A 23,382-nucleotide genomic window follows, 5' to 3' on the forward strand; every position below is an offset into this window, starting at 1 on the left:
TCTCCTGAGGCCGCCGAACACAGCACCCCATCAGGGGGACAGGGGTTGCGACCCTAACTCATCATTGTGGTGACACAGCTCAGCCCACAGCACCGGCGTGAGCACCTCCTCTTCCGGGAGTCCCCTGGACGGCCCCCAGGCCACAGCAGGTTCTCTTCCAACAACAAGAATCGCCTGCTTGTCCCACCGGCAGGTGGACCGTCCTGCGCAGCTGACCTGTGTCATTTCTGTGCGTGTGCTCTAGTTCTTCCACCGGCCTATGCGCCTATTGCAGCAAGATCTGCAGCGTTTCATTTCATGTTCTCTTCTGTTTTCACAACAAAAATTGGCACCCAAACGGCCGACCGATACTGTTGCCTTGAGAACGACACTAGGCGTGCTCGGCGGGTCCAGAAACGCAGTCCACTGCCTGTCCTGTCCCGAGTGCAGCAGTTCCCGGAGTCAACAGAACACTCTGGTGCGAAAGACTATCTCATACGCACAAGGCGGCAAAAGAGCCCACAGTCTCTCATCCAACATCAAACCCTTTTCTATCCACCCACCATCCACCTGTCCGTCTGTCCATCCACCCAACAGAGAGGATGGACGCACACTCTGAGCTCTTGCTGTACCGGCTGCTTGAGATGCCAAGGCGTCTGAGAACAGCGGTCCCTGTGCTGGCGGAGCGTGAAAGGTGAGGCTGGAGGGGTATGAAGGGTCATCTGCTGACTGTCCCCAGCTCAGAGGTGAGGAAACTGAGTCAAGTACAAGGTCAAGATGGTCAGGGAGCTAACGTGAGGGCAGGCTTCCCAGGAGTTCCTCCACCATTCCTGCCGCGACAGCAGTCATTTTCGGACTGGACTCCGCCTAGGACCGAATTAAGATTCATAAAGGCCTCCGAGATGAAGATTACAGACCTCCGGCGCTGCTGCGCGCAGTGGAGAATTGTAAGTGCCAAGTTTCAAAACGAGTGTAAGGAAGTCAAAGCTTTCATTGCCCCTTTGGTGCCAAGATGATTTTTAATTTAAATGTCAGGTGGTTTCTGCAGACGTCTCCTGGTGCCTCCCCCTAACGCCCAGTGGGCCTGCAGGACACGCAGGAGGTCTGCGAAGGGCCTCGGGGCCCCTGATGGGAGGAAGGCCTGGCCCACGGCCTGCAAGCCTCTCGCTTTGTCTGTTTTCCTATAGGGCCTGGTGAAGTATTTCATTTGACAGGAGAGTCCCACGGCGCTGCACTTGTGCAGAATAAATAAAAGTTTACATTTTCCCGTAGCGAGGACACAAACGTGCCATAGACCTGGATGCTGGCTCCGCGGGAAGGACTTGAGGCGCAAGATGGGGAGCAGCGGGGGCGATGCTCTCCCCCCGCCCGCACGCCTCTTCTGGTCCTCCGGGGCCGCCACAGCGGGCGCCTGCGCGGGAAGCGCCTCCAGTGTAGTCGAGGCTACGGATGGGGACCGGCCAGCCTGGGCTCTCAGAGGCCACAGATGGCCCTGTGGGGGCATCTGTGCAATGGGTGGGGGGCTGCCTTGTGCCACGGTGCCCTTGGCTATATGCAGACGCCCGTGACCCTGGAGGAAGCGGGGCTTCTCAGATCCCCCTGAGTTAGCTCTGAATTACAACCCAATTTCCCTTTCATCTCAGCTGCAAGACGGGGCGCTCAGAGGGGCAGTTCTCAGAGTGGGGTCTCTGGCTGCAGCATCATGAGGACCTGGGAAGGGTCCCTGACGGGCCTCCTGGAACCGGAGACCCAGGTGCTGGAATGGCTTCTCCTATTCCTTAGCTCCGCCTTCAAGTGTGGCCGGACAGGCTCCTCCCCCACGGCTCTCATGACTCCCTGCTGCAGACATACCAGTTCCCCCAGTTCCCACACCCCTACAGCCCCAGATCACACACACACGCTTACACTCACAGGCTCATTACACATGCACACACTGACAGAGCACACCCTCATGATCACACACGTGTGGGTACACTCACACATGATTACACACGCACACTCATGAGCACACACTGGCGCACACAAACACACAGGCGAATGGAAGGATGTGTCGTTACGGTCTCAAGAAGTCCCCCTGCTGAGACCAGAGTCCACGGGACGGGGCCGTCCCCTGGTGGACCTGTTTGGGGATGGAGCACTGTGCGGGTCCCCTGCAGACACTGCTGCTGTCTCCAACCAGAGGACGCAGAAGGTTCGTGGGCCTCTGGGCACGGAGGCCCCTGGCGCCTGCCTCCCGCCGGCCTCGACGGCCACAGCGGAAGAGGGAAAATGCAGGTCTGCCCGGGCAGATGACCTTGCTCATCGCTCTGAGGTGGTGGCCGGAGATCATTTCAGTTCAGGCGTGGCATTAGGGACCAAGTCACTGCCGACCCTCTCATTGCACTCAGGGGGGCTGGCCGCCCCAGAGACTCTGGCTGCCCATCTCCGTCTCCTCTCCTGCCCTTTCCCGCCTTGTCCTTTAAGTCCCGGGAGATTCCTGCCACCCGCAGTCCGCGGAGGCACCCTAATTCTAGGGTTCCCTTAGCTCTGGAGAAGAGGGTGTAAGTGTGACCCCTAGTGGTTACAGCGGGCACAGCACCCTTGACCCTGTGTCCCGTCGGAGGTCCGGCTGCGGGTCTGGCTGGGGGTACCAGCTCCGGGAGGAGAGGGGGAGCCCCAGGGCCTCTGGGCCCTTCCGCAGACAGGCCGTTCTGCGTTCCCCACTGGGGGCAGGGCCATGGGGGTGGGAAAGCTCTTGGCAAGCCCCCACTTCAACCTGGAGGCCACAGGACACCGTCCCCGGGCCCAGGAGCAGCCACTCCGACATCACAAGGACGTTCCGGGAGCTCACACAGGCGGAGCCCACTTTGGACACAGCACAGTGTGAGATACGACACAAATTCCCGCTGCTGTCCCTTACGAAGCAGCAAGAACAGCCTCCTAGCACCTCCGGGGGTGGGCGGTTAGGAAGAAAAGCAATTTCGGGGGGTGTGACGGTTAATTCTTCGTCCCTCTGCCTGGACTAAGGGCTGCCCAGACGGCTGTACACACGTTCCTGGTGCGTCCGTGTGGTGCTACTGGCAGAGACTGGCCTTGGAATCACAGACTGAGGGGGACCCCTCCGCCCCGACACCATGCCCGTGAGGGTCTGGACAGAACAGCAGGGTGAGGGGGCGTCTGCTCTCTGCCCCAGCCGGACACTGCCTCCTCCTGCCCTGTCGTCGGGCTCCGGGTCTTGGTCTTCAGACTCGGGTTCGGCTCACCACTGGCTCCTTGGTTCTCAGGCCTCTGGGTCTGAGCTTGAACTTGTACCACCAGCTTCCCCAGGCCTCCAGGCTGCCGAGGGCAGATTGTGGGACTTCTCAGCCTCCAGGTGCTCCAGATAAACCTTTTTCTACCTCTGGTCCTGCTTCTCTCGGGGGCCTTCACACGGCAGGATGGGGCTGTTAGCCCAGCACCCGACAGCTGGGATGGGGGTTGGCTTGCTTTTTACCTGCAGATCCGAGTCCCCGGAGGGCAGCCGAGGTGGCACGTCCCCTGGTCCCAGCAGAAGCTAGGGATGGAAGGGCACATCGCAGTGCTTCCCAGGTCTGCGTTCCGGGGCAGAGGGACAGAGAGGGCAGTGGCCGAGGGACACGCACCCCACCCGACTGCAGGACCGTCGCCCGAGAGACTCACTCACCCTCCTCCCCATGGAGGAAGCGGCCTGTCCTGTGAGTTCTTTCTCTCGCCCGCTCCGCACGCCCCGACGCGGTGCTGAGGAACGGCCTGTCTGCACGCAGCATCACATGGGAGGGCCCGACAGTGCACAGGGGTGGGCGGAGGCTGCGGGCTGTGACGCTCAAGGCCTCGGTGCCAGCTGTGACGGACGCCCACTGAGCATGAACGCCACGTGCAGGAAGGAAGCCAGTTCCGGTCCCTCCGCTTCTCTCTCCCTCGGCCCTCCCGCCACATCGCAGGAGCAGCCGGGAGGGAAGATGCTGTCCAGGAACCGGTGTCTTCAGAAAGCAGATAGTCCACATGCTTCTCCCAAAGAACCAGACCATCCCATAAAGAGCTCTGCTGAGTCAGGGGGCTTAAAGGTGACTAGCCAGCAGGGCCACACAGGACAAATACACGTCAGGACCTGCTCTCTGACACAATTAGCAGCAAACTAGAGAAGGCCCTGTTTCTGCAGGTGGCAGTGTCCCCGAGGCATGCCAAGGTCCCGTCCCGTCCCCTCCTGGTGTGCTGGCCCCTGGTCCTTTGCTAAGGCCGGACGAGCAGGGCCTGTTCTTGCTCTCCAGGGACCGGGGAGCACAGCCGCAGCAGGTCTCGCGCCCCTGGGCGGCCTGTGGTCTGAAGGCGGCACGTGAGACAGAGAGCGTCCTCAGTGGCCTGCAACATCCATTGGCTGGTGACGGGACCTGGGTGGGCCAGAAAGGCCCGTGGGACCACAGGCGCATGTGTTCACTGAGGGGTGGCCGTGGAACTCAGTGTTTTCAAGGGCCTGCTGACGTGAAGGGGAAAGTACAGCCTTCAGGAAGATGACAGGAGCACACACACGTGTACCCACACACGGACACACATGTATGCACACACGTATGCACGCACACATACGCACACCCAGAAACATCCTGCCGTTACCATCTTTTCTTTTTAAAGTCGTACATATTTCATTAAGCTTCATGCAGAGCATCTTCTGATTTACGGTGACTGTCAATGGAAGCCAAAGCCCTGCAGGAGCTAGGAGCTGACTGGCATGAAATTACATCGTTTTTTTCCTTAAAAAAGGGAAGGAGGGTCAGAAACACTCTGTCGCGTGGAACGCTTGGGACCTGGGGAAAAGTGGGACAGCGCCTTCCCACGTCTGCAGTGCTGGTCAGTGGGCGTGGCTTGCGCCAGGGCGGTGTCTGACGGGGGACACCCACCCGTGACCACAGGTGCCCTTGGCCTGCAGGGCTCAGTGGGACCAATTTCCATATCCAGTCCAATGTAGATGAAGCATCGTCAGTAAAAAAATAAAAAATAAAAAAGGCCAGCGCCTCAATAGCCTTTTGATTAGATTTTCATCTCCTGAGCAGACAAATATGAATATTTATTACCATGAACGCAGACTTGCCTCTTTCCATCGCTCGGATCTTGAATATTATCCACCGCTAATTTTTATGAAAATTTGGGCAACATAATGTTTTCACATAAACTGACAGTTCTTGAGATAATCCCATTATTGTCTGGGTGAAAATGACAGCTTCCGCTTATTCATGTGTTAACGAGGGATTAAATATTGTTTTTCATCCCCATAATCTAAGATGGACTGGAAATTAAAAATTGAACATTGCATATTAGCGAGGCTTTGAGGCCCAGAATTTGTTTGCATTCACTTAGAGAAGACCCGTCAATTAGCAGTGGGACAATCAGCCCTTTCATGTTGCCCAGGGAGGCAGACGCTCCTCAACCAAAGACACAGGGCTACCTGCTGTACCCCGAAACGGAAAGGCTTCTGCCCATAAACACGCCGCCGACAGAGAGGCAACCCTTGGCCAAAGAAGGAAAGTTGCCACACAACCGTTTCAGTGTCAAGAATGTTTCTGGGGCCCCATGCTCACTCGAGGTCGGCCGTCCATCCCGTGGGTGGAGGGAGCGGCCCGCCCTCCCTGCAAACTGCCGAGGGCCCGCGGCCCCCGCCACGCAGCTGGGACTGTCCCCAAGACCCCGGTGCCGGTGAGACTGCGCAGGCGATTTTTATTCATTTCCTGGCTGGTGTTCCGGGTCGCACCATGATTTGATGGGTTTTTGGACAAAAGTGCCCCATTATGCTCCTCAAACTACACACTAAATTTTCTTTCCTTTTTTCTTTTTAATCTCCCCGATGGGCTTGGAAGAATTGTACTTTTCTGTTAGTGGTTTGCCAGGGTGCAGTAGCTGGCACAGGGGTATTTCTGAGCAGCTCGCGGTCCAAACTCTGGATCTACTGGATAAAGGAGCCCTGAGTTTCATGAGACAGGACAGGTCTGACTGAGGGTCGGTACTGGGGGCTCCCTGAGTCCCCCCCAAATCCATAGGTTGGAGTCCCAGCCCCAGGACCTCAGACTGTGACTGTCTTTGGAGACACAGCCTGTAAAGAGGTGATTTAAGGTAAAATGTCACAAGGGCAGCTTTGACTGGTGTCCTTATGGGAACAGGACGTGGGGATGAAGACACAGAGGTACGACCATGTGAGGACAGGGAGCAGACGTCAGGAGAGAGGCTTCAGGACCTGCCCTGCCCACCACTGGTCACGGAGGGCAGCCCCCAGGCCATGAGGAAGGAAGTCCTGCCGTCTGCGCCCCTCACTGAGGTGGTCCTGGGAGCCTAACATAACGGCAGAGAAGCAACCCCTCGTCGGTGCCGGCTGCGCCAGCCCTGTGCCGCGATGGCAGGAGGTGCCTACCGTGTAGCAGAGGCAACGGTTTGGTATTTTTAGTGTGGCGTTAAGTCTGAGTCCTCACAAAGGGAAGAAAGCTACTTTTTAAGGGCATTTTTGCTTTACGTTCTCATAAAATAATTAGCTTTGTAACAAGGCCCTTTGTTTCAGGCACAGAGGTCAGGCTGGATTAAGACTGGCCGGACCCTCTGGGGTGCAGGTGCCACCGCCCCCGGCCAGGGTGGGGGCTCCCGGGTCTGCAGTGACAAAGTGAGTTCCATAAATGGGAAGTGGAGTCCCACGCCGCAGGATAGACCCCGCCGTGGGCTTGTCCACATTTCGGGTGGATGAGGCTTCTCTGCCCTGGGGGCAAAGGAGGAGCTGCCCCATCCACTCGAGCAGCAGGGCTTTGAGTTGGGTGGGGACAGCTCCCTCTGGCCTCCTGCCTGTGCAGCCGTCAACCGGGGGAAAGTAGGGGCTTCGAACAGCTGGGTGCTTGATGGAGCAGGGAGGGGGAGCGCTGTGTTAGGGGGAGTTGTGTCCCCAGGATGTGCTGCAGTTCCACCCAGTGCTGCGCTGTGACCCTGTCTGACATGTCTGAAGGCCTTACAGGGAGGCCGTGGGTGGGCTGATCCCACGCGAGTGGGGTCCTCGTCCAGGGGGCCGGACTGGGCGACCCGCACGGCCCCTGGAGGGTCCGGCCCTGCTGACACTTGGACCTTGGACTCAGGCCCAGCACGGGGAGGTGACGCTTTCCTGCTGTCTGAGCCACTGCTCCTGGGGCTCAGACACAGCCCTAGGGACACGCACTGCCCGCCCGCCCTCGGAGACTCAGAGGCAAGAGCGCAGGACGTGGCCAGGAGGAGGCTGGGGTGTCCGGCAGGGACCGAAAGCTGCTCTGCAGCCAGTGCCACCTGTGAGAGAGCCCCGGGAGGCAGAGCTCACGGTCTGAGTTCAAAGCCTGGACAGTTTAGGGACCGAGACGCAGGGCCCGGGTTAGACTGCCTGGAGGTGAAACCCGAGGTCCCCGCTTCCTTCCTCGCTTAACTTCTCTGCGTCTGGTTCCTCCCTGGGAACTGTGTCTGCCTCGCAGCAACAAAGGACGAGAGGCGCCCCCGCAGGAGGGACCGGCACCTACTGCCGGCCGCCTCACCTTGCGGCTGCTCTCAGGACGGCGTGGGGTCGGCTGCTTCCCCCTCACGGCTTCACCGCCAGGCAGTCCCATTCCTACGGTGGACGGACTGAAAAGGGGTTTCTGGAACATTGCGTTCCGAGGGCTGTGATGCTGCACGCCCTGCTCTGCGGGGCACACTGCGGGACAAGCTTCCGCCTGACGAAGGGGTCCCCCCGTTTCTCACGGGGGCGCCATCACGCCCCAGCCTAGGCCAGCCGAGGGAGGTGTATATACTGCGTATGTCTCTAAAAACACAGACGAAAATGTGAGAAAAGGGCGGGGGGTGGGTGAGATGCAGACATTACTCATTTCATTTTACGTGACTATTTACTCTGATCCTGAATAAAAATTGAATTTGTCACCATGGCAACTGCCGCAGTGCCCGGCACCCTCCTGGCTCTGGGTCCCAGCAGAATATTGACAGACCCCGCGGGCCCACGTGATGCTGCCCTTCACTCGGCTCGCCAGCGGCAGACGAGCCGGTTCATAATAAACCCTCATCCGTCGATACGTCAGGCGCAGTTAATTATAGCGAACACATTTTTGAGCGATTTTCTTCACTTTTGAGAAACAGGAAAACAGAGTTGGCAATAGGCCCGTCCAGCAAAGGTCAGAGGTCAGAGGGGCCCACCCTGGTCTTCCTTCGCCCACTGGGGGTGGGGGGTTGTCAGTGGGCCGAACACAGAACCTTGCTAGGGCGGCTGCGTACATATCTTAATGCGGTTTCGTGCAGATTTCCTTCCAAACACAAGTGAGCTGGCTGTCCTATGTGCACTTTTCGCTTTTAGGAGAAAAAGCGCAGTTCTGTCTGTCAGGAGGTTCAGGTCAGCATGAAGTGGGGTGACCGTGCACACAGGACAATGGTGGGGAGCCCATCCCCTCAGAGCGCCGAGCCTGCAGCACTCGGGGCTGTGCCCCGGCACGCGCTGGGGACGCCCATCCCTGGACGCCGCGGGTTCCCTGACCGAAGGCCGTCCTGGGTGCGTCTAATGCACCGGTTTCCGGGGAGCGGCCCATGGCCTTCCCGGGCGCCGGGAGCTGTGACTGCTGAGTCCTGAGGCTGGCCGTGGGGGGCCCAGGCGGGATGGGGGCCCCGGGTGCGTCTGGCGCTGGGGTGTCTGTCTCAAAGCTCGTTTACTAGTTTCCACTGGGCGCTGTGAACACGTCCCCACAGCGTGGCCTCAGCACAGGCCCCAAGCCCCTCCACCCCGTTAGGACCGTCGCCTCCTCAGCTCAGAGCTGACCGACACGCCTCCTGTCCGCCGTCGCCCCTCAGGCTCCGAGCTCGCCCTTCAGGGGCAGACCGCGCCCTGCTCCCCACGCCAGGGGCGTTTGTAATCACCCGCTGCGTCCTGCCCGCGCGCAACCGGCGCCTTTCAGAGCCAGGAATCAGTGAGACCGAGGTCACTGTTGACATTCTCCACAGCGGCCGGTGGGGTCACAGGCAGCGAGCAGAGGGCCCACCCCTGCCCCGGGCTCAGCACCCATGCAGGGCGGGGTCTCCCCGCACATCCTCACACACGTGTCAACGAGAATGCGCACCCATGTGCCTCGGCTGCATGATTTTCGTTTATTAAAACGGTGAGAAGTGGCATTAAAGATACAAGGACAAAGAACAGATGCACACAGTGGACTGACAGCTCCTGGTCTCCTGGCTTTGCTGTCGGCCTGTGATTACGGGGACGGAACCGGCGGGGGCACCGCGCCAAGTGCTCCCAGAACATCCGGGGCCGTCCTTGCAACTTCCTGCACGTCCACGATGACTTCAAAGTAAAGCTAAAAAGTGACGTAAAAGAACATCTGGGAAAGGAGAGAACTCACTACAGCCCCCCCCACACCGCCCAGGCCCAGCCTCAGGCCGCACGGGCTCCAAAGCCCGGCCGTGCGTGGGCAGTTTCCGTAGCTGCCTTCGCAGTTACGGTTCTCGCATGACTTTCCGCGAAGCCGCTGGATTCTGTTAATTTGACTAATGTAGTGCGATTAGCTACCCGAGGTCAGTTGGGGCTTTTCCCAAAGCTTCGCTGTTTTCATTGTATTACTTGGGGAACAGTCCTCTGGCGGTGAGTTTCTGGGGTTGCTGGCAGGAAGGTATGCAGATGCCACTATAATAAAAAGCTGGTCTTTATTAAACAAATGCAGACTCCCCTTCAAAAGCCCCCGTGAGCTCTGCAAAGGATGTGGCCACTGACAGGCCCCCGGCTGGCCCAGCCGAGGCAGCCCTTCGTCCCCCTGTGGGCTCTGCTCCCCGCATGTCACACCGGGGCCTAGTGGCTGGGTCCCGGGAACCAGGCTGCCCACATGCCTCCTCCCGGTGTCCTAGGGACCCACCTCGTGCCAGGAGGGACGTCCCTGCCTGCGTCCCCTGCCCACTGGCCCAAGTCAGCGTTAACACTCAGGTTCCCGTCAGCAGAGCGTCGAACAGCGGGACTTGGGTATTGACAGCAGCTCTTCAACGTCATGGTATCTTTCAGCAGACACACGAGGCCAGCTGGGGCCAGGGAGGAAGTGAAGCTGCGCGTGGACTCCCACTGTGCATCTGCACCACCGCACGCGGTTTCCATGGTGACCGCGTCCCGTGGCCACACCCCCGCCCGGCCACACGCAGCCCAGACAAGCCCACACCCAGCTGTGGGTAGCGGCACGAGCACAGGCTCACAGACTTCTAAGGGGCTTGGGGGCCCACCGAGTCTTTACGACCGAATCTCTCTTTGAACAAAATCTTCCCAGGAGCCCAGTGGCAACGGAGCACAGAGCAGTCAAGGTGCAGTGGGCGGAGGGCACGCGACACGGGTCCACGCCCCACCTGCCTCTCCAAGGGACCCCTTGAGAAACCAGGCTCCTTAAGGTCTCTGGAAGCCACACCAGTGACAGGCTGTGGCCTGCGGTCAGTGAGTGTCCGGCCTTGGGCCTGAGTGGCGGCGCCAGAGGCAGGAAGGAGCCCTACGTCCCCTTCGCCCGGAGGCTGGGGCCTCCCCACACCCAGAGGGAAGAGGCTGCCCCCTCTGCCCCTCAACAGCAGGCCAGGCAGGGGCCCGGTTCCCGTCCCTCACACAGCCTGTCCCAGCCACGCTGCCGCTCCCCTTGACCCAGCGGGGACGCTCAGGCATAGCGACCTCTTGTCACTGCTTCCTTGCAAAGGCTCCCAGGTCATGACAACGCACAGCCACCTGAGTGCTCCTCCCCCGGCCCGTTTCCAGACCCAGCCAGGAACCCCACAGAGGCCCAGGACAGCGCCCCCCCACGCCCCCACGGGACCAGCGGCGGCAGGGGAGGAGCTGCCGCCTAATGTCAGGAAAGAGTTGAGGCGTCTGCATGAGACTCCAGTGCGAGCAGGTTTACAACGGTTCCAAAGATAAAAGTATCAAAACCATAATGAATGTCCAAGACAGCAAGACAGAGACTTAGAGGTGCAAGAAGCAAATGTTTTCCCAGAAGGTGACACACGGTAACAAATAGGTCACACGTGAGCTTTACAGCAGATCAGACACAGAGCGCTGAGCCCCCGTGGGGACGCGCCTCCCTGTGGCCCTGAGGTGAGAGGTGAGAGGTGAGCGGGAGGCAGAGGAGCAGGGGTGTAAGAGCCACGCCCTCTAACGGAGGGTAACCACGGCAACAGCCATGCCAGTGAGTGCTGACCGAGAGTCTGCGACCTTCTGTGATCGCGGGAAACCTTCGCAGTGACCCAGGGGCCCCTTCTTCACGACAGGCCACAGGGAGAGGCCTGCCGCAGGCTCCGGCTTGCTGGCAGCACCACGAGGTCCCGTGGCCTTGAGCCCAAGCTCAGGGGACCAGGGCCGCTGCGCTGAGCACGTGAGCTGGCCAGAGGGCTGGACCCCGTCCTCGGGTCCTCCCTTGCATCCCTGAAAGCGTGAAGAGTCCGTCCGAGTGCAGCTGCCACCCGGGGCCTCAGCTGTCGCCACTCGCCCGGAGAGGGCAGGGTCGCCTCACGTCCCCTGGATCCTCCCCCGACCTGCCAGCCAGCCCGTGTGGCCCGGACCGGCAAGGAAGGGCTTGCTGCCTCCGCCCTCTCTGCTTGGGCCACACGAGTGGCTTTAACCTGAGCGGGTCTGGGTTTGCCCGTTGACCGCCGGACACCAGTAATATCCGTCCTGTAGAAACACCCCTTTCACAGCATTCTGGGGTGTTGGGACCCCACCGTCCTCACCCTCACAGCTGCTGAGGCCACAGCCTGGGACCGGGAGACGCGCGTTCTCCCAGCCTGGGCCGCCGGCAGAAGCAAACCAGGAACTGTGGTGTGGTGACAGGTTTCCCACAAGTTTCTGTCAGTCACCGGTGGCCCCGCACACTGTGCTACTGGAACACCTACGCTGTGCGCCGCCCCCATGCGCCCGCTCCTCGGTGGGCATGGGAGCCGCTGCTCCCGAAGGACAGCCGGGCAGACGGGCACTCGCGCGGGGCTCACGCTGTTGCAGAGGCCCCCTGGGGCTCTAAGTGGCCCTAAGAGCCCCGCCCCCCCATCAGCCAGACGCTTCTGAGTGAGCCTCCCCGGACGGTTCACCCTCCCCGGACGGTTCACTCCTCCCCGGATGGTTCACCCCTCCCCGGACGGTTCACCCCTCCCCGGACGGTTCACCCCTCCCCGGACGGTTCACCCCTCCCCGGGACAGTGAGGCCGTGGAACCCACCGTCTCAAACGCGACAGCGCAGGCTGGTTTGGGTCCACGGGCACTAGAGTGGGAACACACCCCTCCCAGGGGAGCAGCTCGCAGTCCCGCGTGCACGTCACCCAACTGTCCAGAGGTGGGGACGCGGGCCCCCACCAGGCTTCCCAGAGCTGAGAGCCATGAGCCGCGATCGCTGCTGGAGGCTTTGGTCAAGTGCCCCCCGCTGACAGCAGCACAGTGACGTCTGGATGTGACGGCTCTGATAGATTTAAGTCCCCTCATGGGGACATCTGCTCCCTTACACTGGTTGCCCCCAGATACGTCCTTAAATAATTGAGATGAAAGTAAGCCCACCCACATCCCCAGAGCAAAGGATAACTTCCGTGGCTCGCTCACGCCCATGAACTTAACAATCATGAGACCCTGGAGAAGTCCCTTGGTTTTCTTATCCACACCCTTTTCTCAGGGGGGGTGTGAACAACAATTTCCAAGGCGAGTGGCCAGTGTCGAATTATCCAGGCACCAGGGCCAGCGCTTCAACCACTGGGACTCACTGACTCCGGCCAGGTGGCCTCCCCCCGTCACAGGACGCTATGACGCCGACCATCCTGGCGTCCCGCTGGGCCATGCTCAGTGCCTCCCCCCGCCGCGCCCACGCTCACGCGTCGCCGAGGGCGGTCCCTCGCTACTCACCGACCCCACTCCAGCTTGAAGAATTCTCAGTCCAGACGATCTTTCCAGTTGGCCCTTGTTGTCAACTGTTGGGAAAAATGAAGAAGTACAGGGGTCAGTCTGAGGTAACCATTCTCAAGACGCCCTCAGCATTTTCCTCCGCTGCTCAGACGCCCCGTTCAACAGCCACGCTGTGCACGTGCCCAGAGCGGGAGACCCGGGGCCCGTTTCCCCCTGGGAACCAGGAGTTGGGGGCCGGGGGGCCAGGGGCCGGCGTGCCTGCAGCTTCACGCAGAGAACGCCATCGCAGGAAATTCACAGAACCGTGGGGTGAGAAACGGTACGGAGATGTGGTTGCACGCTGCGAAGTCTTATTTTAGAGCAAAAGGGTGGCCATTAATCCCGTGACCACTGGGAAATAAGTCCCGCTGACGAGCCCTCCTGCTCCGGGATGGCTAACCAGGCGCGGGGGCGTGTGCGCGCAGCCCGTCCGAGCGTGCGGGGCTGTCTTACTCCCTCTGTTGGTGTCCCCACAAGAAATGCTCTGTAACCCTTCAGCTCCAGTGCAAGTCTCCCCCTAGTTTGCTTCTGACGTGGGGTGAGGAAGTTCCAGAGCATGCGTCGCCCCCACATCACACTGAGGGCAGTGAGCTCTGGAAGCCCCGGGCTGGGCACCTGAAAACCCAGCTGTCCCCGGGCTCACCCTGCTCGCCGCCCACTCTCCACAGCAGCCGGGCACGCCCTCACCTGGGGGCTCTGTTTCATGTCTTTTGGGACAAGCAAGGTGGGCACACGGCTCATGACAGCGTACCCCCGCCTCCCTGTCCACTTGCTTGGTTACTCACTGCTGTGTGTGCCAGGCACTGGGCCAGGTGACAGGTGCCACAAGCGGCTGAGCTGATGTCTAGCAGGGGCGCCGTGGAGCAATCCCTGTGATAATGTCCATGAAGGGGAAACGCGGGGGAGGGTGGAAGTGACGGGAGGGGGTGTGTCTTGGGCACACAGCTCTCTGAGGGTCCACTGTCCTTTGGGAAGGGCCCCAGGCAGCCCATGTCACTGTGCAGGTGGGGTGGCCAACATCAGCGTGGAGGTACCACTGTCATTCAGGGTCAAGAAAACGCCCCCCAGGAGTGTCACCTGCCCAGCAGGTGTGAAGGACTGGACAGGACAGGTGGCCCATCACCATCAACCCGAGTCAAGGCATTCTGTGCGTCCCTGTTGTGATTCGCTTTGCAGTGTCGGGTGTATCCTCTCGTCCTACAGGTTTTAACCCAGAATGCAGCTATAACCGCCCTCCTGTAGGCAGGCCCCTGCTTTCTCCTCCATGCAGCTACACACACGCACATGCAAACATGCGTGCGCACATGCCAGTCCACAAACAGGCACACCCAGATGCACACACGCATATCACACACATGTTGACACACGCACAAGCCACACAACACACATGCACACACAGAGCAATGCACACACACAGAAGCAAACACGCAGTGCATATGTGAATTGCACATGTGCGCACAGGAATGCACGCACGTGCCACACACATGGACACCACACAATGCAGTGCACTCGCACACGCGCACACCTGCATGTGTGTGTGTGGATGCACATGTATACAAATGCACACTGCGTGGCTCTGTGCACACCTCTTTGTTTTCCCACAAGGACCCCGGGAGCGGGTGGACATGATCTGAGGTGGCCTGGCCACAGGCCCCCCGTGCCCCCGGGCTCCCTCAGAAGGAAACAGAGACCATTTGCCAAGATGCTCCGAGATTCTTGGCGGCCGTGGCACCACCCGGTTAACAGTTCGCCCCAGGACGGTGCCGGTGCCCACACCTACCTCCGCAGCTCACTGCAGTCGCGCTGCAGGAGCTCCGTGCCCGCCCTGCAGTGAAGCTGGGGCCTCTGAAAGCCCCGGTTCCAGAGCCCCGCCTCCCGGTTCTTCAGCAGAGGGTGTGCGTGCGAGAGGCCAGCAGGGCCCCCGGTTGCGGCTGCAGGGTCCCCTGACAGCCGCAGCGCTCAGGGACAGACCCTGGTCAGGGGCTCGGTGACCTCTGACCTAACTGTGGCATCTGCCTTTTCAACAACACCTTCCTCACCTTCATTTCAGTGTAATTTTGCCTTTTTTCTAGACTACGTAAGTTACACGATTTAGCCTAAACATGGCCTTTCTTTCTATTTTTGTCTCTGATAAAAACAAGGCCCAGGAGTTGCCAGACATTTGCAAGCCCAGACCCCCCGACACCCCCACCCCTGAAGTCTTTCTTGCACACCTGTCACTTCACACTCTTCCCTCCGGGACCCCCACAGCCTCGTGGACCTGTTCTCACAAACCCCTCTGGGGGTGGCACCGGGACCCCCACATCCTCCCTTGGATGGTGTCCCTCCTGCGACGCGTTCCTCCTCAGGCGTGGGGACTACCCGTCCGGGCATGTGCCCCCTGTGTCTACCTGCAAACACAGCTGCTCTGCCTCTGAAGAGCTGAGTGGTGGGTCCCTGACACCTTTGGGTGCCCTCCACGATGACAGTGACAGTTTCATGGAGGCCCCTCTGGGGGAGGGGGGGCCTCGCTCCCGCCAGACCGTGTGTCGAACGCCGGCCCGGACGCCCTTTCCTGGCCAAGCGCCGACTCTGAGCTGTGGTGTGAGCCGGCGGCGGGACGCAGAGGCGGGAGTGGCCGATTTAATGACCGAGGAGGCGGCATAAAAGCCTGTTTTTATCTTCACAGAGACACACAGGGTTTCCAAACCCGACAAAGAAGCCTTTAAAATTAAACTCGCTAGATGAAGGATATGCGGATTACCTGGAGAAGCAGGACCCTACAACGTTCCCAAAACTCTGCCGTAGCCCATTTAATTAATATTTTAATTTATCAGACTACTTCTCCGCACTTGACAATTCACACAGCATCCGTGTAATTAAGCATGTCGCCGAGCAGCGTGGCCCCGCCTCTCCTCCCCGTCACTGTAACCCAAAGGACGTGCAGAGTCTCCTCTGTGCCCTACACGGCGAGGGGACAGACGGACGGGCAGAGCGCCGTCGGAGGCGCGAGGACAGGGCAGGGGGGCGGCACTGACCCCCCGGCGTGAGGGGGTTCTGGTCTCTGCGTGTGCAGCTGGGTCCTGGCAGAGCTCCTGGGCCCAGAGCTGCGTCTGTGCGTGTTTCTACCACAGAAACATGCGTCCACGCTGCCACCTTCTCCCCCCAGGAGGCGGCTGCACGCCAGTTGTGGGGGGAACTCCCTATACCCTTGGCCTCTGTCCCCTGACATGTTACTGCCACCTAACGCCACCAGGGAGAGAGCTTGGGAGGGGGTGAGGAAGGCCTGACCTGCAGACGCAGTGGGCGGGCAAACACAATGTATACACCTGAGTTAAAAACACTTACAGCTAAAGGAAATGACAACCGTTGCCTGAGCCGTAATCTTTTGCCTCCGTGTTCAGGGCGCTGTCTGATCAGGTGGCAGTGGCTGGAGGCGGGGCGGCTGGGCAGTTTTGTAAAGTCAGGCACCGGTGACGCTGCCACTCTCGTGGACCCTTCCTGCCAGGAGCGACTCCTCTGTTGTGTGTGACGCTGCTCAATAGCCTGTCACCCACAACTGAGCTTCTCCCAGCGGTGGCACTGGTGCTTGGGAACCTGCTGCCACACTGTCAGCTACGTCAGAGGACGTGACAGTCTACGTCCTCGGTTGTCACTTGAACAGGCTGTGCAGCATCTTCACCGGAGGTGGATCCATCTCAAGAAACCCCTTCCTTAGCTCACCCATTCAAGTTCCGCTGTGAGGGGGCGGCAGCTCAGTCCCCTCCTCCGGCTCCCTGCTGTCCCCACCATGTCCGCAGTCCCTCCTCCCTGAAGCCGCGAGCCCCTCATAGTCTCCATGGGGCCTGGACGCTCCTCCCTAGCTCTGCTTTCTTTGTTTGTGTCCTTCTGCTCCTCACATCTTCCTATGGGGTTACTTTCTTTTGTCTGTAGGGAACCCTGTAGAGTTAACTCAAATGAGGACCTGTTGGGGACAACTTCTTTTGGGGGGAAGTATATTCGACTCTTATTTTTTTAAGCCCTCATGTCTGAAAGACATTTTCTCTCGGTACGACTGCAGGTGGACGACTGCTTCCGTGCAGTAACGTGAAGACGTCTCTCCCCCGTCTTCTGGTTTCGTTTTGGCTGTCGAGAAATCGGCCACAAGTCCAATTCTCCTTCCATCCTGGAAAGCCGGTCTGTTCTCCTTGGCTGCTTTGAACACCCACTCTATGTCTGGAGGTTCTGCCATCTGTTATGAATCCAGATGTAGAAATGTTTTCACACCAACGGGCTTCTCGAGCCCGAGAACCGGCCCTTCCATCAGCGACAGAATGTACCAGCCGCTGCACCTTCAGACACGGCCTCTCGATGACTCTCTCCTCTGCTGGGACTCCCCCTAAACGTGGGTGAGACCTTCGTGCCTTGTCTTCTAAGACGCCTTACTGGTAAAATTCACACACACATGCATACTTATCTCTCTGGGCTGCATTGTGGATAATTCCTCCAGTTTATCTTTCAGTTCACTAACTCCCTCTTCAGCTATAGCTAATCTGTGTTTACACTCATCTGTTGAGTTTAAGCTTTTATCATCTCTCTCATTTAAAAAATTCTATTGTTTTAATTTTTTTAGTCATTTTAAGGCTCTTAATCTTAGGGCCATATTTTCCCTCCCTCTTGTATTCCTTTAAACATATAAAAATACTTAAATTTACATTCTGGGTTTATTCTTCACACTATCTGAGGTTTATTTTGTCCATTCTTTCCGTCACCTTTTCCCCAGCATGTTCTGGAATTTTCTGTCGTAAACTCCTCTTTCCTAGGACTTTACCTGTGGGAGCCCTGAGGACAGAGAAGAAGGTGGGTTCTTTCGGGGAGAAAGTGCCTTTCCTCCCTCCAGGCCTCTGGATGCCCTGGTAACTCAGGACCCCTGGACACTAAGTTCCTCGATTGGGTTCAGGGACCACGTGTGTGCTGTGCATATGGACGACGTGCTCCCGTGAGGGTGGCGTGTGTGTGACGCCCCGCAGGCCCAGTGACCATGCTGAGTGCAGGCAGCGTCCCCATCGCGGGGCAGGTGGGGGCAGCGTGCTGTTCTCCTGAGGTGGCCCTGGCTGTCTTCTTCCAGCCTCGCCCTGGGTCCTACCGCCTCCTCCCAGGCTGTGAACCTGACGTTCACTTTCAGGCCTGGTTTGGAAAATACCCCCGAGATAAGGTCCACATCAGCGTCCACGTACAGGTTCCTGCCTTCACGTAGTTTGGGACCTCTGCGAGTTTCAGCATCTTCAGAAACTGATAGGTTTAACCTTGTGTCTCCACAGCCCCCCCTCCAGCCCCTCTGGTTATTTTCTTAATGAGGGCCAGTACCAGTATCTACTTCTCCCAACATATCGATGGAGACAGGGACCCCCCAGGACCCTCCGAGATGCCCCCCATCATCTGCTCTGTGCACACAGAAGAGCAGCCCATTTAACATGGTTTGAGCGAAACCTTGCTCAACGTGAAGTGTGTAAAACACTAGCAGCTGTATGTTGTACTGAACGTAAGTGTAAATGACCGTGTGTATAAAACTGGTGGGTTTTTCAGTTTTTTAATGCAGCCTGCTGCAGGAAGTCTTGCACAGCGCCTCCCACGTGCGGGTCCCATTCTCCACCGTGACCTGTTCCGCAGGCTCGACTTGTGTCCGGCAGCTCCGGGGGCAAAGCTGGATCCGGGGCCGGATGGAGCAGCGGAGCCGGGCCCTGACGTCTGCTGACACACGGAGCCCAGGGCGGCCGCAGGAAGGAGAGCCAGGGTCTTCATGACGCACCAGGCACGAAGCAGCGTGTGTTCCAGCACGACAAGCCGCTGCCCTTTGACGATACTTTATTCACAGAAGAGAGAGGTGAGGACCGCTGTGCAGGGGATGCTGGAGGCCCGTCACGTCTGCACCCGCCTGGCACTCCTCCCGCCGGCCCCCCAACTCCACACTTACGGGCCGGTGCCCCTCAGCCAAGGCTCCCGGGACCCTCGGGGGACCCTCCACGCGCACCCACTTCTCCCCAGAGACGCCCTGGGCCCGCTGCGCACCCCGCCCGCGCGCCCTTTGCCATTTGAGAGCTGCTTCTTCTTTATGATGCCCTGCGTGAAGGGCGGGCGCTGAGCTTGTTTGAGCCTCAAGCGCAAACGTTTACAGGAGAGCCGAGGGTCTGAGCGGCTTTCTCTCCTTGGAAACTGAAAGGTCAATCTGTCACGCCCATGCCTCGGTTCCGAGAAAGGCCACCTGCCCGCCACCCCGCCGGAACTGTGTAAATGGCGAGGCTTCGGTCCGCCGGCTGCCCTGCGAGAGCGGCGCCTGGCCGCGCTACGGGCAGTGACACGCAGCGTGCGCGTCGGCCTCAATTTCCAAGTCATTTTTCAAATTATTTTAATTAGATATTGTTTCAATCTCACTTACATTAATTTAATAGCTGATATCAACATTTCAGGTTTCAATTTGTGCGAATGATTTCTCCCCGTCTCCCTGGTTGCCTGCAGTCATTTAAGCCACAACATTTGTCCTCGGCCGTTTTCAGCGCGGGGCCGGCCGGCTGCTGCTCCCCGCGGGAGTGACGAGGAGGAGAGACCCGGGTGTTTCAGGGATAAATGGAAATCTGTCTCCTTATCATTTATCTCCAGACAGTACGCAAGCAGGTAGAGCCAAGGCCAGGAGCTCGTAATAATAAGATTTTCCCACAATTTCATTACATAATTGGCTTTCCAATGCAAATTTCAGTGAAATCTGATGTTTTAAAATTAAAGCCATTTGAATAAACAGCCATATTCCATCATCAACACGTTTTCTGACAACTTTCAATGATGAGGCCGTGAACGTGCCCCTCAGAGATCCGTCGTCTTCTCTGCCCTACACGCTTGCAGGTTTAGGTCTGAACGTGGCCACACTTGGCTTTCTCCCAGGTGTGCACAGGTTCTAGCAAACTCGTGCCTTTTCCACAGGCAAATGGGAACTCAAACGGGCCCCCACCTCGTCAGGCACAGGACAGCTCAGACGTCCGCAAGTGCCCCTCTGAGACGTGAGAGCGAGTTTTATTCTTTGGGTTGATCATCAGAAACAGGCAGAACCCAATTTTTTTCAGAAGTCTGAGGAGCTAGAGACGATGAATCTGCTCTCCAAGCCCCTCAAAGCAACATAAAACCCAACTAGAATGTTACCAACACAGCAAAACCTAAGCAGCAAAGCAAGAGGAAGGAAGCATCGAGTCTGAGGGCAAGTAAATTGCAGGTGGCTCCCGAGTGACGCAACTGGTCAGATGAGCCTGTAGGGACGGACTCGCCGGGGCAGGCTGTCTGCCCTCCGCAGGAGACACCTCCCACCACGCGGCCAGGGAAGGCTGAGGCCTGGAGGGGCAGGGACCACGAGGTCAACACAGACAGAAAGAAAGGAAGGGTCATGGTATTCACACCACGACAATACACAGTTCTTAAATTATTTTTAAAAGAGAAGCAATATAAGTGAAGGTGTAGCATTCGAGAGCTAATTTATGCCAAGAGATAAAACAAACCCTGAAGTTCACAAAGGGGAAATGATAGGCTGCTGATGGCGGGGTGGACAGAAACGGTGATGACAGACAACATCTCCGGGCACCAAGTCCTGCGACCTGTGCCTAGCGTGCTGACCACGTCACGGCCACAGACACAGGCACTCCCAGCTCTCCCTTCGGACGAATGAGGGAGTCACACAGCTAGTAAGTGACAGACCAGATTTGAAATTAGTCTCCCTAGCCCACGGGAGAGGGGAGGGGCGGGCATGCAGAGAGTCTGAATAGAGACAACTCAGCGGCACTTGATCAAACTCCAGAAACAAAACCCTAATGGCTCAGAGATGGGGCCTCAAAGGGGACTGTCACAATTTTGAAGCAGTAAGACTTCTACAGGTTGCATCCTCTAACCAAACTCCACCACCATTAGAGATTAAAGCCACAGAAGGCAACGCTCTCCAGCTGACAAACGCTCTTCGTGACGAGGCTTAGGAGGGAGAAGCGATGAGGACGAGGGCTGCACAGACCGAGGGAGCCGGGGCGTGAGACTGCGCAGTCCTGCCGCGGAGGCCCGCCGCGTCCCCGATGTGGGCTGGAGCCCCGGGGTCTCCTCATCACGTAAGAAGGAGGCAAACAGGAGACTAGGCACTCAGTTAAGGAGTCAGGAGTAAAACTGTTAAAACTTAAGGGAAGGAATAGAAATATGTGATAAAAATATAAATTAATAAATTATAAAAGGGAAACACTACTGACGAATAAACCCAAGAGCTTGATTTTAGGGAAAAATATATAAGCTCTTAGCAGAAGTCTAATAAAGAAAAAAATAAGACACCTCAAATCCCAGAATTACCTAAAATTGAGGGAACAACCACAGAATTTAAGAGTGACAAGCTAACAGCACTACTAATATGTAAAAGTTGGAGCTCTTAAGGAATTGAACTATGAACAAAAAATATAAATTACTAGAGACAGGTAACTGCAGAGCGATGGGAAAGACCGTCTCCGAGGGCGGTCCTGCAGGGAAAGCATGTGGCCTGGACGTCGAGCCGTGCGCGTCACCATGACGGTGTCTGTGGTTCGCGGCCACGTGTGGGCACCCGCGGGGCGAGTGCAGCCAGGGCCCGAGCTCCCAGGGACAGGCACGTGCTTGTGGCCAGCGATGGATGCCGGGCCTCGGAGCTCTGCCTCCCACACCGGAACTTCCAAAACCCTGTGAGCGAAACATCCATTTCCTCCCTGCACGTTGTGCATCAAAGGTTACGAGCCGGCTGCACAAAGAGAGCCACCCGGTCCCCGGAAGAGTGGCAAAAGCAGTTCAGAGAAGGGCTGTCTCTTCCGCAGGCGGCGTAGAAGCTCAGAATCTCTGTGTGCAGAGGGTGAGTCTGGACACAGACCTTGCGCCTATCACAAAAATTAATTCAAAATAACACCTAAATGTAACATTCAAGACCAAATAATGCCTGAGAGATAATGCGGGAGAACTTCTGGGACCCTTGGGCTCAGTGATGACTTTTTAGATATAACACCAAAGGCACAGTCTGTAAAAGAAAAGATGATAAGTGGGACTTTGTTGAGATTAAAGACTTCTGCTCTGCAAACGACACTGTTAAGAGGAAAAAAGATAAGCCACAGACTGGGAAAAATATTTGCAAAACACAAATATTTTGTTATTCAAATACACAAAAACTTTTATTAGTCATTAATAAGGAAACAAACAACCCCTTTACAAAATGGGCCAAAGACCTTCCCAGACACCTCACCAGATAAGACAGATGGATGGCAAACAAGCATGAGAAGAAGCTCCACGTCACACGTCATCAGGGAGGTGCAAACTAACACAACAGTCAGACACCACTGCACGCACATTAGGACGGCCGAAGTCCAGACCCGACAACTCCAAGTGCAGACGAGGACGTGGGGCAGCAGGAAGGCCCACTCACGGCCGGTGCGGATGCAGACGGGGCCGCTGCTGTGGGAGACGGTTCTGCAGTTTCTTATGAAGCTAAACACACCCTCACCAACCACGTGGTCCAGTAGCCGCATTCCTCCGTAGTTACCCAAAGGAGCTGGAAACGTACACCCACTCAAACACCTGCACGTGGGGTTTTAAAGCTGCTTTCTCCGTAACTGCCACACCCTGGAAGCAACCAAGGTGTCCTTCAGCAGGTTAATGGGTAAATACCCTGTGGGTCATCCACACAATGGAATTATTTTTTAAAATTTTAATTTACTTTTAATGCTTTTAAAATCTTCCCCTGAGGGTATGCTAATTGATTTTAGAGTGAGAGGAAGGGAGAAGGAGGGAGAAAGGGAGGCAGGGAGGGAGGGAGAGTCATCGATCAATTGTCTCCTGTGCGCACCCAACTGGGAATCAAATCCTCAACTTTATTTTCTGGTGTACAGGACAACACTCCAATCAACCGACCCACCCGGCCAGGGTACACGTAGTGGAATATTCGTCAGCACTGAAAAGAAATGAGCTATGAAGCCATGAAAAACACGGAGAACCTTAGCTGCACGTCACTAAGTGGCAGAAGCCCATCTGAAAAGGCTACACACTGTGTGATTCCTGCTCTGCGGCATTCTGGAAGAGGTGACGTGTGGAGATGGTTAAAAGGTCAGTGCTGCCGGGGATGGAGGGGTGAAGAAGGATGGGCAGATGGACACACGGGGTCTCTCGGGCAGGGGGAGGGCTCTGGTAGCTGCCACATGGTGGACACACGTCACTCATTGCACAGTTGTCGAAGCTCACAGGATGCAGCAGCCAGAGTGAGCCCCAGGGTAACCGGGACCTCAGTCAACAACAACGTGCCGACCCTAGCCCACCCAGGGCAGCCACGTACCAACTGCCACCGCAGCACGTCAGTGCGGGAGCCGTGGGGACGGTTGGGGGGCAGATGTACGACACTACTTTCTGCTCCATCTTTCTGTAAATGTAAAACTGCTCTAAAAACATACCTATGAAAAACATAAAAAAGCAAAGGTTAGGGGTCAGTTGCTCTGATCGGAAGGGCTGCCCCAGGGCAGGTATCT

General features: G+C 57.6%; 1 protein-coding gene across 1 annotated transcript in view; it reads right to left on the reverse strand.

Moving 5' to 3' along the window:
* The window catches only part of PTPRN2 (protein tyrosine phosphatase receptor type N2), a 367,694-nt gene that overhangs the window by 117,153 nt on the left and 227,159 nt on the right, over positions 1-23,382 (reverse strand). The window contains exon 12 of the mRNA XM_090287741.1: positions 12,836-12,900. Coding sequence (XP_090143867.1) covers positions 12,836-12,900 — 65 coding nt within the window. The remainder of the gene's footprint in view (positions 1-12,835; positions 12,901-23,382) is intronic.

Source organism: Furipterus horrens, unplaced genomic scaffold (assembly GCF_987537825.1).
Source record: "Furipterus horrens unplaced genomic scaffold, mFurHor1.1.pri manual_scaffold_9, whole genome shotgun sequence".
NCBI classification, from domain to species: domain Eukaryota; kingdom Metazoa; phylum Chordata; class Mammalia; order Chiroptera; family Furipteridae; genus Furipterus; species Furipterus horrens.